At 50.4% G+C, this 14,900-nt stretch overlaps 1 protein-coding gene across 1 annotated transcript; it reads right to left on the reverse strand.

Annotated features, from left to right (window-relative positions):
• Positions 1–1,127: 1,127 nt before the first annotated feature.
• On the reverse strand, positions 1,128–14,591 carry LOC124035361 (palmitoyltransferase ZDHHC7-like). Its single transcript, XM_046348823.1, has 4 exons — positions 14,328–14,591; positions 12,345–12,470; positions 3,395–3,718; positions 1,128–1,256 (listed from the first exon to the last, which is right to left on the reverse strand). The coding sequence occupies exons 3-4, from the start codon at positions 3,710–3,712 to the stop codon at positions 1,128–1,130; spliced, it is 447 nt and encodes a 148-aa protein (XP_046204779.1). The 5' UTR covers positions 3,713–3,718; positions 12,345–12,470; positions 14,328–14,591.
• Between the last annotated feature and the right edge of the window lie 309 nt (positions 14,592–14,900).

Consider the following 14,900-nt stretch of genomic DNA (forward strand, 5'->3'; position numbering starts at 1 on the left):
TCCTGTGGCGGTCCTCATGAGAGCCAGTTTCATCATAGTGCTGATTTTTGCGACTGCACTTGAATAAACTTTAAAAGTTCTTGAAATATTCCTTATTGATTGACCTTCATGTCTTAAAGTAATGATGGACTGTCGTTACTCTTTGCTTATTTAAGCTGTTCTTGCCATAATATGGACTTGGTCTTTTATCAAATAGGGCTAACTTCTTGTCACAACACAACTGATTGGCTCAAACGCATTAAGAAGGAAAGAAATTCCACAAATGAACTTGTAACAAGGCACACCTGTTAAAATTGAAATGCATTCCAGGTGACTACCTAATGAAGCTGGTTGAGAGAATGCCAAGAGTGTGCAAAGCTGTCATCAGGCAAAGGCAAAGGGTGGCTTCTTTGAAGAATCTAAAATATATTTTGATTTGTTTAACACATTTTTGGTTACTACATGATTCCATATGTGTTATTTCATAGTTTTGATGTCAACACTATTATTCTACAATGTAGAAAATAGTAAAAATAAAGAAAAACCCTTGAATGAGTAGGTGTTCTAAAGGTTTTGACTGGTACTGTATGCACAAACTGTTTCGTCTGGGAAGCATGCGGACACCTTAAGCCACTGAGTATCCCTCACCTGCAGTATGTATCTATAGAGATCTATACCATCTCTGTCATGGTGTCTACCTGCAGTATGTATCTATAGATATCTATATCATCTCTGTCATGGTGTCTACCTGCAGTATATATCTATAGATATCTATATCATCTCTGTCATGGTGTCTACCTGCAGTGATGGGCCCTCTGTGCCTTGATGTGATACGTATCTATAGATATCTATACCATCTCTGTCATGGTGTCTACCTGCAGTATGTATCTATAGATATCTATATCATCTCTGTCATGGTGTCTACCTGCAGTGATGAGCCCTCTGTGTCTTGATGTGATACGTATCTATAGAGATCTATACCATCTCTGTCATGGTGTCTACCTGCAGTATGTATCTATAGATATCTGTACCATCTCTGTCATGGTGTCTACCTGCAGTATGTATCTATAGATATCTGTACCATCTCTGTCATGGTGTCTACCTGCAGTATGTATCTATAGATATCTGTACCATCTCTGTCATGGTGTCTACCTGCAGTGATGAGCCCTCTGTGGCTTGATGCTGCAACACTTGGGACATTTATAGATGACCTCTCCAGGTTTCAGCTGCAGACTGTCCATGTACTCTTTGGTGGCGTTGCCCTTAGGAACCGCCCCCTGACGGGAGGGGTCAGACCGTCATCAGAACACGACAGACACAAACAGACTTCAGAGACTATTCAATGTCCTATCTATTCTATACATGAAACAACCTAGTCTTTACCCTGAGGAAACATCAATCTATATAGTCTTTACCCTGAGGAAACATCAATCTATATAGTCTTTACCCTGAGGAAACATCAATCTATATAGTCTTTACCCTGAGGAGAGGAAACATCAATCTATATAGTCTTTACCCTGAGGAAACATCAATCTATATAGTCTTTACCCTGAGGAAACATCAATCTATATAGTCTTTACCCTGAGGAAACATCAATCTATATAGTCTTTACCCTGAGGAAACATCAATCTATATAGTCTTTACCCTGAGGAAACATCAATCTATATAGTCTTTACCCTGAGGAAACATCAATCTATATAGTCTTTACCCTGAGGAAACATCAATCTATATAGTCTTTACCCTGAGGAAACATCAATCTATATAGTCTTTACCCTGAGGAAACATCAATCTATATAGTCTTTACCCTGAGGAAACATCAATCTATATAGTCTTTACCCTGATGAAACATCAATCTATATAGTCTTTACCCTGAGGAAACATCAATCTATATAGTCTTTACCCTGAGGAAACATCAATCTATATAGTCTTTACCCTGAGGAAACATCAATCTATATAGTCTTTACCCTGAGGAAACATCAATCTATATAGTCTTTACCCTGAAGGGAGGAAACATCAATCTATATAGTCTTTACCCTGAGGAAACATCAATCTATATAGTCTTTACCCTGAGGAAACATCAATATATATAGTCTTTACCCTGAGGGGAGGAAACATCAATCTATATAGTCTTTACCCTGAGGGGAGGAAACATCAATCTATATAGTCTTTACCCTGAGGAAACATCAATCTATATAGTCTTTACCCTGAGGGAAGGAAACATAGTCAGTCAGTCAGTCTGTCCCTACAGCACTAGTCAGTCAGTCACTTGTCAGTCTCCCTCTCCCCCTCAGACAGCTGCTCATGTGTCCTCCCAGGAGACATTCTCCTTCACCCAGAGAGCAGGGAGAGTCACCCCCCCCCGTCCTCACAGAGACAGACGTCTCATCGTTCTGAGGTGCGATGCCAGGGCCATGACAGCGAGGAAGTTGACAACCTCTCCAATGACCAGAGCCTCCCACCGCCTGGTCTCTCTCTCCTTCCTCCCACCGCCTGGTCTCTCTCTCTCCTTCCTCCCACCGCCTGGTCTCTCTCTCTCCTTCCTCCCACCGCCTGGTCTCTCTCTCCTTCCTCCCACCGCCTGGTCTCTCTCTCTCTCTCTCTCTCCTCCCACCGCCTGGTCTCTCTCCTTCCTCCCACCGCCTGGTCTCTCTCCTTCCTCCCACCGCCTGGTCTCTCTCTCCTCCCACCGCCTGGTCTCTCTCTCCTCCCACCGCCTGGTCTCTCTCTCTCCTTCCTCCCACCGCCTGGTCTCTCGCTCTCCTTCCTCCCACCGCCTGGTCTCTCTCTCTCCTTCCTCCCACCGCCTGGTCTCTCTCTCTCCTTCCTCCCACCGCCTGGTCTCTCTCTCTCCTTCCTCCCACCACCTGGTCTCTCTCTCTCCTTCCTCCCACCGCCTGGTCTCTCTCTCTCCTTCCTCCCACCGCCTGGTCTCTCTCTCTCCTTCCTCCCACCGCCTGGTCTCTCTCTCTCCTTCCTCCCACCGCTTGGTCTCTCTCTCCTTCCTCCCACCGCTTGGTCTCTCTCTCTCCTTCCTCCCACCGCCTTGTCTCTCTCTCTCCTTCCTCCCACCGCCTTGTCTCTCTCTCCTCCCACCGCCTGGTCTCTCTCTCTCCTTCCTCCCACCGCCTTGTCTCTCTCTCTCCTCTCTCCTCCCACCGCCTGGTCTCTCCTTCCTCCCACCGCCTGGTCTCTCCTTCCTCCCCCCGGTCTTGTCTCTCCTTCCTCCCCCGGTCTTGTCTCTCCTTCCTCCCCCGGTCTTGTCTCTCCTTCCTCCCCCGGTCTTGTCTCTCCTTCCTCCCTCCGGTCTTGTCTCTCCTTCCTCCCCCCTGGTCTTGTCTCTCCTTCCTCCCCCCTGGTCTTGTCTCTCCTTCCTCCCCTTCCGTCTGCTCCCTCCCCACCCCCTCCAACTTCTCACCGGGTCTGACAGCATGGCCCGTAGATGCGAGGCCAGCGCCATGACGACCAGGAAGTTAAACAGCGCTCCGTTGATCACGGAGTACCACAAGCTCTTGTTTGGCAGCAGCATCACCAGATTGACCACAAAGTCAGCGTAGAGGACCAACAACCAGGTCACCACACCACAGACTATACCACAGCCGTCCTGGATAAACCACAGGCCGTCCTGGTCAGCCGGAGGACACAGAGGACCTGCCCCAGCCTCAGGGTCATCGTCAGCTGACAGCAGGGGTTGGTGCTGCTCTGTGTCGCGCTGCCGGTGGCCTGAAGACTGCATCCTGCACTGGAAGGAAGGGGAGGACAGAGACGGAGAGAAAAGGCATCAGAAATAGTCATTTACCAATAGTCTATTTCACAGCTCCACAAAATAGTGTTCCACCCTTGCTGTGCTGTCAAGTCCATTAACAACAGGACCACAGGCAAACTATTGGGCTTTATTTGGACTGAATGTGGTAGAATCGTTGAATAAATCCTTCTGAAGCTTCTCTCGGTCTCCCCTAAAACATCAGTCATACACCCAGAGGTGAGTCAACCTTTAACTCTCAACTCACAAAGCACAGGGCCCAGAATAGAGAATTAGAGCCCTGCTGCCTGGTTCTGCTGACCAGCGCCTGCTTACTGCCTGGTTCTGCTGACCAGCGCCTGCTTACTGCCTGGTTCTGCTGACCAGCGCCTGCTTACTGTCTGCTGCCTGGTTCTGCTGACCAGCACCTGCTTACTGTCTGCTGCCTGGTTCTGCTGACCAGCGCCTGCTTACTGTCTGCTGTCTGGTTCTGCTGACCAGCGCCTGCTTACTGTCTGCTGCCTGGTTCCACTGACCAGCGCCTGCTTACTGTCTGGTTCCACTGACCAGCACCTGCTTACTGCCTGGTTCCGCTGTCCAGCACCTGCTTACTGCCTGGTTCCGCTGACCAGCACCTGCTGCCTGGTTCCACTGACCAGCACCTGCTGCCTGGTTCCGCTGACCAGCACCTGCTGCCTGGTTCCGCTGACCAGCACCTGCTGCCTGGTTCCACTGACCAGCGCCTGCTGCCTGGTTCTGCTGAGGAGCGCCTGCTTACTGTCTGCTGTCTGGTTCTGCTGACCAGCGCCTGCTTACTGTCTGCTGCCTGGTTCCACTGACCAGCGCCTGCTTACTGTCTGGTTCCGCTGACCAGCACCTGCTTACTGCCTGGTTCTGCTGACCAGCACCTGCTGCCTGGTTCCGCTGACCAGCACCTGCTGCCTGGTTCCGCTGACCAGCACCTGCTGCCTGGTTCCGCTGACCAGCACCTGCTGCCTGGTTCCGCTGACCAGCGCCTGCTGCCTGGTTCCACTGACCAGCGCCTGTTGCCTGGTTCCGCTGACCAGCGCCTGCTGCCTGGTTCCGCTGACCAGCGCCTGCTTACTGCCTGGTTCTGCTGACCAGCACCTGCTTACTGTCTGCTGCCTGGTTCCGCTGACCAGCACCTGCTTACTGCCTGCTGTCTGGTTCTGCTGACCAGCACCTGCTGCCTGGTTCCACTGACCAGCGCCTGCTGCCTGGTTCCACTGACCAGCACCTGCTGCCTGGTTCCACTGACCAGCGCCTGCTGCCTGGTTCCGCTGACCAGCGCCTGCTGCCTGGTTCCGCTGACCAGCGCCTGCTTACTGCCTGGTTCTGCTGACCAGCACCTGCTTACTGTCTGCTGCCTGGTTCCGCTGACCAGCACCTGCTTACTGCCTGCTGTCTGGTTCTGCTGACCAGCACCTGCTGCCTGGTTCCACTGACCAGCGCCTGCTGCCTGGTTCCGCTGACCAGCACCTGCTTACTGCCTGCTGTCTGGTTCTGCTGACCAGCACCTGCTGTCTGGTTCTGTTGACCAGCACCTGCTGTCTGGTTCCACTGACCAGCGCCTGCTGCCTGGTTCCACTGACCAGCGCCTGCTGTCTGGTTCCGCTGACCAGCGCCTGCTGCCTGGTTCCGCTGACCAGCGCCTGCTGCCTGGTTCCACTGACCAGCACCTGCTGCCTGGTTCCACTGACCAGCACCTGCAGCCTGGTTCCGCTGACCAGCACCTGCAGCCTGGTTCCGCTGACCAGCACCTGCAGCCTGGTTCCGCTGACCAGCACCTGCTGCCTGGTTCCCACAACAACAACTAGCCTAGTGTCAGTGCAGGTCACCACAGCAACAACTAGCCCAGTGTCAGTGCAGGTCACCACAACAACAACTAGCCTAGTGTCAATGCAGGTCACCACAGCAACAACTAGCCTAGTTTCAGTGCTGGTCACCACAGCAACAACATCTACTATCACAACTATATGTGGGTTAAGTACAGCCTAGGTATCTGACCTCGTCAGAGGATCACTCCTAGTACAGCCTAGGTATCTGACCTCGTCAGAGGATCACCCCTAGTACAGCCTAGGTATCTGACCTCAGAGGATCACCCCTAGTACAGCCTAGGTATCTGACCTCAGAGGATCACCCCTAGTACAGCCTAGGTATCTGACCTCAGAGGATCACCCCTAGTACAGCCTAGGTATCTGACCTCAGAGCATCACCCCTAGTACAGCCTAGGTATCTGACCTCGTCAGAGGATCACCCCTAGTACAGCCTAGGTATCTGACCTCGTCAGAGCATCACCCCTAGTACAGCCTAGGTATCTGACCTCAGAGCATCACCCCTAGTACAGCCTAGGTATCTGACCTCGTCAGAGGACCACTCCTAGTACAGCCTAGGTATCTGACCTCGTCAGAGGACCACTCCTAGTACAGCCTAGGTATCTGACCTCGTCAGAGGACCACTCCTAGTACAGCCTAGGTATCTGACCTCGTCAGAGGACCACTCCTAGTACAGCCTAGGTATCTGACCTCGTCAGAGGACCACTCCTAGTACAGCCTAGGTATCTGACCTCGTCAGAGGACCACTCCTAGTACAGCCTAGGTATCTGACCTCGTCAGAGGACCACTCCTAGTACAGCCTAGGTATCTGACCTCGTCAGAGGACCACTCCTAGTACAGCCTAGGTATCTGACCTCGTCAGAGGACCACTCCTAGTACAGCCTAGGTATCTGACCTCGTCAGAGGACCACTCCTAGTACAGCCTAGGTATCTGACCTCGTCAGAGGACCACTCCTAGTATAGCCTAGGTATCTGACCTCGTCAGAGGACCACTCCTAGTACAGCCTAGGTATCTGACCTCGTCAGAGGATCACCCCTAGTACAGCCTAGGTATCTGACCTCGTCAGAGGACCACCCCTAGTACAGCCTAGGTATCTGACCTCGTCAGAGGATCACCCCTAGTACAGCCTAGGTATCTGACCTCGTCAGAGGACCACTCCTAGTACAGCCTAGGTATCTGACCTCGTCAGAGGACCACTCCTAGTACAGCCTAGGTATCTGACCTCGTCAGAGGATCACTCCTAGTACAGCCTAGGTATCTGACCTCGTCAGAGGACCACTCCTAGTACAGCCTAGGTATCTGACCTCGTCAGAGGATCACCCCTAGTACAGCCTAGGTATCTGACCTCGTCAGAGGATCACTCCTAGTACAGCCTAGGTATCTGACCTCGTCAGAGGACCACTCCTAGTACAGCCTAGGTATCTGACCTCGTCAGAGGATCACTCCTAGTACAGCCTAGGTATCTGACCTCGTCAGAGGACCACCCCTAGTACAGCCTAGGTATCTGACCTCGTCAGAGGACCACCCCTAGTATAGCCTAGGTATCTGACCTCGTCAGAGGACCACTCCTAGTACAGCCTAGGTATCTGACCTCGTCAGAGGATCACCCCTAGTACAGCCTAGGTATCTGACCTCGTCAGAGGACCACCCCTAGTACAGCCTAGGTATCTGACCTCGTCAGAGGATCACCCCTAGTACAGCCTAGGTATCTGACCTCGTCAGAGCACCACTCCTAGTACAGCCTAGGTATCTGACCTCGTCAGAGGACCACCCCTAGTACAGCCTAGGTATCTGACCTCGTCAGAGGACCACTCCTAGTACAGCCTAGGTATCTGACCTCGTCAGAGGACCACCCCTAGTACAGCCTAGGTATCTGACCTCGTCAGAGGACCACTCCTAGTACAGCCTAGGTATCTGACCTCGTCAGAGGACCACTCCTAGTACAGCCTAGGTATCTGACCTCGTCAGAGGACCACTCCTAGTACAGCCTAGGTATCTGACCTCGTCAGAGGTACCCTACTCCTAGTAGTACAGCCTAGGTATCTGACCTCGTCAGAGGACCACTCACTCCCTAGTACAGCCTAGGTATCTGACCTCGTCAGAGGACCACTCCTAGTACAGCCTAGGTATCTGACCTCGTCAGAGGACCACTCCTAGTACAGCCTAGGTATCTGACCTCGTCAGAGGACCACTCCTAGTACAGCCTAGGTATCTGACCTCGTCAGAGGACCACTCCTAGTACAGCCTAGGTATCTGACCTCGTCAGAGGACCACTCCTAGTACAGCCTAGGTATCTGACCTCGTCAGAGGACCACTCCTAGTACAGCCTAGGTATCTGACCTCGTCAGAGGACCACTCCTAGTACAGCCTAGGTATCTGACCTCGGAGGACCACTCCTAGTACAGCCTAGGTATCTGACCTCGTCAGAGGACCACTCCCTAGTACAGCCTAGGTATCTGACCTCAGAGGACCACTCCTAGTACAGCCTAGGTATCTGACCTCGTCAGAGGACCACTCCTAGTACAGCCTAGGTATCTGACCTCGTCAGAGGACCACTCCTAGTACAGCCTAGGTATCTGACCTCGTCAGAGGACCACTCCTAGTACAGCCTAGGTATCTGACCTCGTCAGAGGACCACTCCTAGTACAGCCTAGGTATCTGACCTCGAGGACCACTCCTCAGCCTAGATCTGACCTCGACCACTCCTAGTACAGCCTAGGTATCTGACCTCGTCAGAGGACCACTCCTAGTACAGCCTAGGTATCTGACCTCGTCAGAGGACCACTCCTAGTACAGCCTAGGTATCTGACCTCGTCAGAGGACCACTCCTAGTACAGCCTAGGTATCTGACCTCGTCAGAGGACCACTCCTAGTACAGCCTAGGTATCTGACCTCGTCAGAGGACCACTCCTAGTACAGCCTAGGTATCTGACCTCGTCAGAGGACCACTCCTAGTACAGCCTAGGTATCTGACCTCGTCAGAGGACCACTCCTAGTACAGCCTAGGTATCTGACCTCGTCAGAGGATCACCCCTAGTACAGCCTAGGTATCTGACCTCGTCAGAGGACCACCCCTAGTACAGCCTAGGTATCTGACCTCGTCAGAGGACCACCCCTAGTACAGCCTAGGTATCTGACCTCGTCAGAGGACCACTCCTAGTACAGCCTAGGTATCTGACCCTAGTACAGCCTAGGTATCTGACCTCGAGGACCACTCCTAGTACAGCCTAGGTATCTGACCTCGTCAGAGGATCACCCCTAGTACAGCCTAGGTATCTGACCTCGTCAGAGGATCACTCCTAGTACAGCCTAGGTATCTGACCTCGTCAGAGGACCACTCCTAGTACAGCCTAGGTATCTGACCTCGTCAGAGGATCACTCCTAGTACAGCCTAGGTATCTGACCTCGTCAGAGGACCACCCCTAGTACAGCCTAGTATCTGAGCAGAGGACCACCCCTAGGCCTAGGTATCTGACCTCGTCAGAGGACCACTCCTAGTACAGCCTAGGTATCTGACCTCGTCAGAGGATCACCCCTAGTACAGCCTAGGTATCTGACCTCGTCAGAGGACCACCCCTAGTACAGCCTAGGTATCTGACCTCGTCAGAGGATCACCCCTAGTACAGCCTAGGTATCTGACCTCGTCAGAGCACTGTACAGCCTAGGTATCTGACCTCGTCAGAGGACCACCCCTCACCTAGGTATCTGACCTCGTCAGAGGACCACCTAGGTATCTGACCTCGTCAGAGGACCACTCTGACCTCGTCAGTCCTAGTACAGCCTAGGTATCTGACCTCGTCAGAGGACCACTCCTAGTACAGCCTAGGTATCTGACCTCGTCAGAGGACCACTCCTAGTACAGCCTAGGTATCTGACCTCGTCAGAGGACCACTCCTAGTACAGCCTAGATATCTGACCTCGTCAGAGGATCACCCCTAGTACAGCCTAGGTATCTGACCTCGTCAGAGGACCACTCCTAGTACAGCCTAGGTATCTGACCTCGTCAGAGGACCACTCCTAGTACAGCCTAGGTATCTGACCTCGTCAGAGGACCACTCCTAGTACAGCCTAGATATCTGACCTCGTCAGAGGACCACTCCTAGTACAGCCTAGGTATCTGACCTCGTCAGAGGACCACTCCTAGTACAGCCTAGGTATCTGACCTCGTCAGAGGACCACTCCTAGTACAGCCTAGGTATCTGACCTCGTCAGAGGACCACTCCTAGTACAGCCTAGGTATCTGACCTCGTCAGAGGACCACTCCCTAGTACAGCCTAGGTATCTGACCTCGTCAGAGGACCACTCCTAGTACAGCCTAGGTATCTGACCTCGTCAGAGGACCACTCCTAGTACAGCCTAGGTATCTGACCTCGTCAGAGGACCACTCCTAGTACAGCCTCTGACCTCGTCAGAGGACCACTCTAGTACAGCCTAGGTATCTGACCTCGTCAGAGGACCACCCCTAGTACAGCCTAGGTATCTGACCTCGTCAGAGGACCACTCCTAGTACAGCCTAGGTATCTGACCTCGTCAGAGGACCACCCCTAGTACAGCCTAGGTATCTGACCTCGTCAGAGGACCACTCCTAGTACAGCCTAGGTATCTGACCTCGTCAGAGGACCACTCCTTGTACAGCCTAGGTATCTGACCTCGTCAGAGGATCGCCACCAGTACAGCCTAGGTATCTGACCTCGTCAGAGGATCACTCCTAGTACAGCCTAGGTATCTGACCTCGTCAGAGGACCACTCCTAGTACAGCCTAGGTATCTGACCTCGTCAGAGGACCACTCCTAGTACAGCCTAGGTATCTGACCTCGTCAGAGGACCACTCCTAGTACAGCCTAGGTATCTGACCTCGTCAGAGGACCACTCCTAGTACAGCCTAGGTATCTGACCTCGTCAGAGGACCACTCCTTGTACAGATAATTTGGTAAGTCAGTCTGGATAAGAGCCTCTCGTCTGCTTAATGACTAAAATGTAGACATCACTAATTGGTCTTTGTGCGCGGTGTCGATGTTACTACACTCCCCGTTCAAGCAATTGGTACAAATTGGTACAAGACATTCAACCAGAGGTCTCTTCACAGTTCAGACACTCATCGGGTACAAGACATTCAACCAGAGGTCTCTTCACAGGTCAGACACTCATCGGTACAAGACATTCAACCAGAGGTCTCTTCACAGGTCAGACACTCATCGGTACAAGACATTCAACCAGAGGTCTCTTCACAGTCCAGACACTCATCGGGTACAAGACATTCAACCAGAGGTCTCTTCACAGTCCAGACACTCATCGGGTACAAGACATTCAACCAGAGGTCTCTTCACAGGTCAGACACTCATCGGTACAAGACATTCAACCAGAGGTCTCTTCACAGGTCAGACACTCATCGGTACAAGACATTCAACCAGAGGTCTCTTCACAGTTCAGACACTCATCGGTACAAGACATTCAACCAGAGGTCTCTTCACAGTTCAGACACTCATCGGTACAAGACATTCAACCAGAGGTCTCTTCACAGTCCAGACACTCATCGGTACAAGACATTCAACCAGAGGTCTCTTCACAGTCCAGACACTCATCGGTACAACACATTCAACCAGAGGTCTCTTCACAGTCCCCGGGTCCAGAACAGAGGCCGGGGAAACACACCGTATAAAATCGAGCCATGACTACATGGAACTCTTTGCTAACCCAGGTAACTCAGGGTACTATATACAACCAGATAAAATAACACCTTACTGCACAAAAGGTCTCTTCACAGTCCCATTGCATACATATTTACACTGTGTTATGTATTAGACCTAGATATTGTGTGTGTGTGCTAACATGTAGACCGTGTGATGTTTTAGATGTATGTATTTCAGTCCTCGACTAATAACTACTATGCATCAAGTCATGTTTCATGTGGATCCATGGAAGAGTAACTGATGCTTTTGCAGTGGCTAATGGGGATCCTGATAAATACAAACACAGGTTACCTCCTACATCACTGTAGTAGACAGACACCAGACCTGGGCTACAGGTTACCCCCTACATCACTGTAGTAGACAGACACCAGACCTGGGCTACAGGTTACCCCCTACATCACTGTAGTAGACAGACACCAGACCTGGGCTACAGGTTACCCCCTACATCACTGTAGTAGACAGACACCAGACCTGGGCTACAGGTTACCCCCTACATCACTGTAGTAGACAGACACCAGACCTGGGCTACAGGTTACCCCCTACATCACTGTAGTAGACAGACACCAGACCTGGGCTACAGGTTACCCCCTACATCACTGTAGTAGACAGACACCAGACCTGGGCTACAGGTTACCCCCTACATCACTGTAGTAGACAGACACCAGACCTGGGCTACAGGTTACCCCCTACATCACTGTAGTAGACAGACACCAGACCTGGGCTACAGGTTACCCCCTACATAACTGTAGTAGACAGACACCAGACCTGGGCTACAGGTTACCCCCTACATAACTGTAGTAGACAGACACCAGACCTGGGCTACATGAGGCCCTAGCCTACAGGAAGCCCTAGCCTACAGGAAGCCCTAGCCTACAGGAAGCCCTAGCCTACAGGAAGCCCTAGCCTACAGGAAGCCCTAGCCTACAGGAAGCCCTGGGAAGCCTACAGGAAGCCCTGGCCTACAGGAAGCCCCAGCCTACAGGAAGCCCTAGCCTCTGTCTGTATGGTGTGTAGAACTAGTAGTATTTAAACTAGGTCTAATAGCCATCTCCACAACACACTAACCATATGTAACTCACCTCACAGTGTCCTCTTCACAATGACATTGAATTGTACTGTCTGTCTACTCCTCTCCTCTGGTCTGCTGTGTTGTGGTGGAGCAGGGGAACATGGTTGGCTACCAGACCTCATCCAGGCCCAAATACCTGTGCAGACACACACCATGTTAGACCACGAGCCACGGAAATGTGTCAGCAATGTGAGGTGGTGGAGTGCCAAGTGTGTGTGTGTGTGTGTGTGTGTGTGTGTGTGTGTGTGTGTGTGTGTGTGTGTGTGTGTGTGTGTGTGTGTGTGTGTGTGTGTGTGTGTGTGTGTGTGTGTGTGTGTGTGTGTGTGTGTGTGTGTGTGTGTGTGTGTGTGTGTGTGTGTGTGTGTGTGTGTATTCCCACAGATGCAACCCAGATCTGCACACTGGCGTCTATCCCTTCCACAACAGCATATTTCCCTGATGGGGACATAAACACACATGTGGCCATGTAGCTTTCTCCCACACCCCTGTCTGGATGTACAAACACATTCAACTACTTAAGCCCAAAGGCCAAATGTGTCATTTGTGTATAATGTGGTCCAGGCCAGGTTTAATGTTAACTAGTCTGAGCATTTAGGCGCCAAGAGTCACAATGAGCCCTGAATAATAATAATAATATAATAATATATGCCATTTAGCAGACGCTTTTATCCAAAGCGACTTACAGTCATGTGTGCATACATTCTACGTATGGGTGGTCCCGGGGATCGAACCCACTACCCTGGCGTTACAAGCGCCATGCTCTACCAACTGAGCTACAGAAGGACCACAGTACAACCAAAGAGACGATGTGGACTGGATCAGAACGATGTGGCATGTGTGAGTAGTCATAACCTGTCACTGACTATCAGAGCATGTAACAGCCTGCTAGTCTAGGCTATTTAAAGAGGGTATGGGTGTGACCCGTAGCCAGGCTTTTGTAGACAACATACCAGACCCGACTATTAGGAGATGAGTGAGTTTCCTCAACTGCAGAGGAAGGTGGAGCTTGACTGAATGAATAACATAGTGTGCGTCCCAAATGACACTATAAAAGGGAATGGGGAGCCTTTTAGGATGTTGTCGTGTCTAGGTGCAGCTATCCACACAACAAAGAGTGGAGAAACAAGCACAACCGTGGCTGTAGTATCGGGTATCATTCAGTCAAGCTCCACCTTCCTCTGCAGTTGAGGAAACTCACTCATCTCCTAATAGTCGGGTCTGGTATGTTGTCTACAAAAGCCTGGCTACGGGTCACACCCATACCCTCTTTAAATAGCCTAGACTAGCAGGCTGTTACATGCTCTGATAGTCAGTGACAGGTTATGACTACTCACACATGCCACATCGTTCTGATCCAGTCCACATCGTCTCTTTGGTTTTACTGTGTTACGAGAAGAACACCGGTCATATCTGATCTACTAGCAATTCATTTGATCACTACTTTCTGAGGAATATTTATTATTGTTTCTTTAGTAGCCAACGTTACTAGTAACTCGTGGTGTGAAACATGATTATTCCCCACAACAACATTCACAACAGCGGGTGTCTAAACGGATTAAAATGGTCAAATACAGTAGCTAAACCCAGCTACAATTAGTAACTACAGCAAATCATTCAAACAAATAAGTCTTCACTCTTCACGAGTCGTGATTTACGTTAGTTAACATTGACAACATGTTACACCGATTGTTTATTTTGCCCTAATTGACCAACAGTTGTTTCTACCTAAATCAAAGCTTGCTAACCGGTTAGCATAACAATACCAAAAAGATGTTTATAAGATGTTTGTAAGATGTTTATAAGATGTTTGTATCTGTGACAACACTGTCAATAACAATACCAAAAAGATGTTTATAAGATGTTTGTATCTGTGACAACACTGTTAATAACAATACCAAAAAGATGTTTATAAGATGTTTGTTTCTATGACAACACTGTTAGCATAGCTAAGCTAACTGGTCAAACTAACTTAACGTCATCTGTCTCTTCTTACCACAATGTTCCTTGTTCGAGACCAGACGTGGATTTATGTCTTCGGTTACATTATTATACGGTGTATTATTTTAATCCCAAAGAAAGCCACAAACAACCACCATCTCCTCTCTCTCTCTGTTTCTCTCTCTCTGTTTCTCTCACACACACACCAACAGCTGGATAAATTACTTCCGGGTTTAGCTTTTTCCTGATTGGACGTTTTTAGCAAAGCTGATTTATGGTCAAACTGGTTTCTGCATTGTCCGTACAGTATTTACGGCGATGCTTCTCTGCAGATGCAGAGTATTCATGATTCTTGCCTTTCGTCGCAGAGCCACAAATATAACGAGACGGATATTTCACCGGATGTATAAATGTGAAGCATCCGCTTGGGGGTTTCCTCTCACTACCAAATATGGTAGTGAGAGGAAGCCCAGTGGCCGGTAGTGGGAGAAGATGGAAAGAGATGGATTTTGGTCGAAATTCTGCAAATGTTCTCATCAATGAAACAATTGATTATCAATACAGTTTTCTGTTCCCAAAACGTCAATCTGTTACGAACAGAGTGGACTAAGTTTTGTAGACCTTACCC

This window comes from Oncorhynchus gorbuscha, linkage group LG05 (genome assembly GCF_021184085.1).
Source record: "Oncorhynchus gorbuscha isolate QuinsamMale2020 ecotype Even-year linkage group LG05, OgorEven_v1.0, whole genome shotgun sequence".
Lineage (NCBI taxonomy): Eukaryota > Metazoa > Chordata > Actinopteri > Salmoniformes > Salmonidae > Oncorhynchus > Oncorhynchus gorbuscha.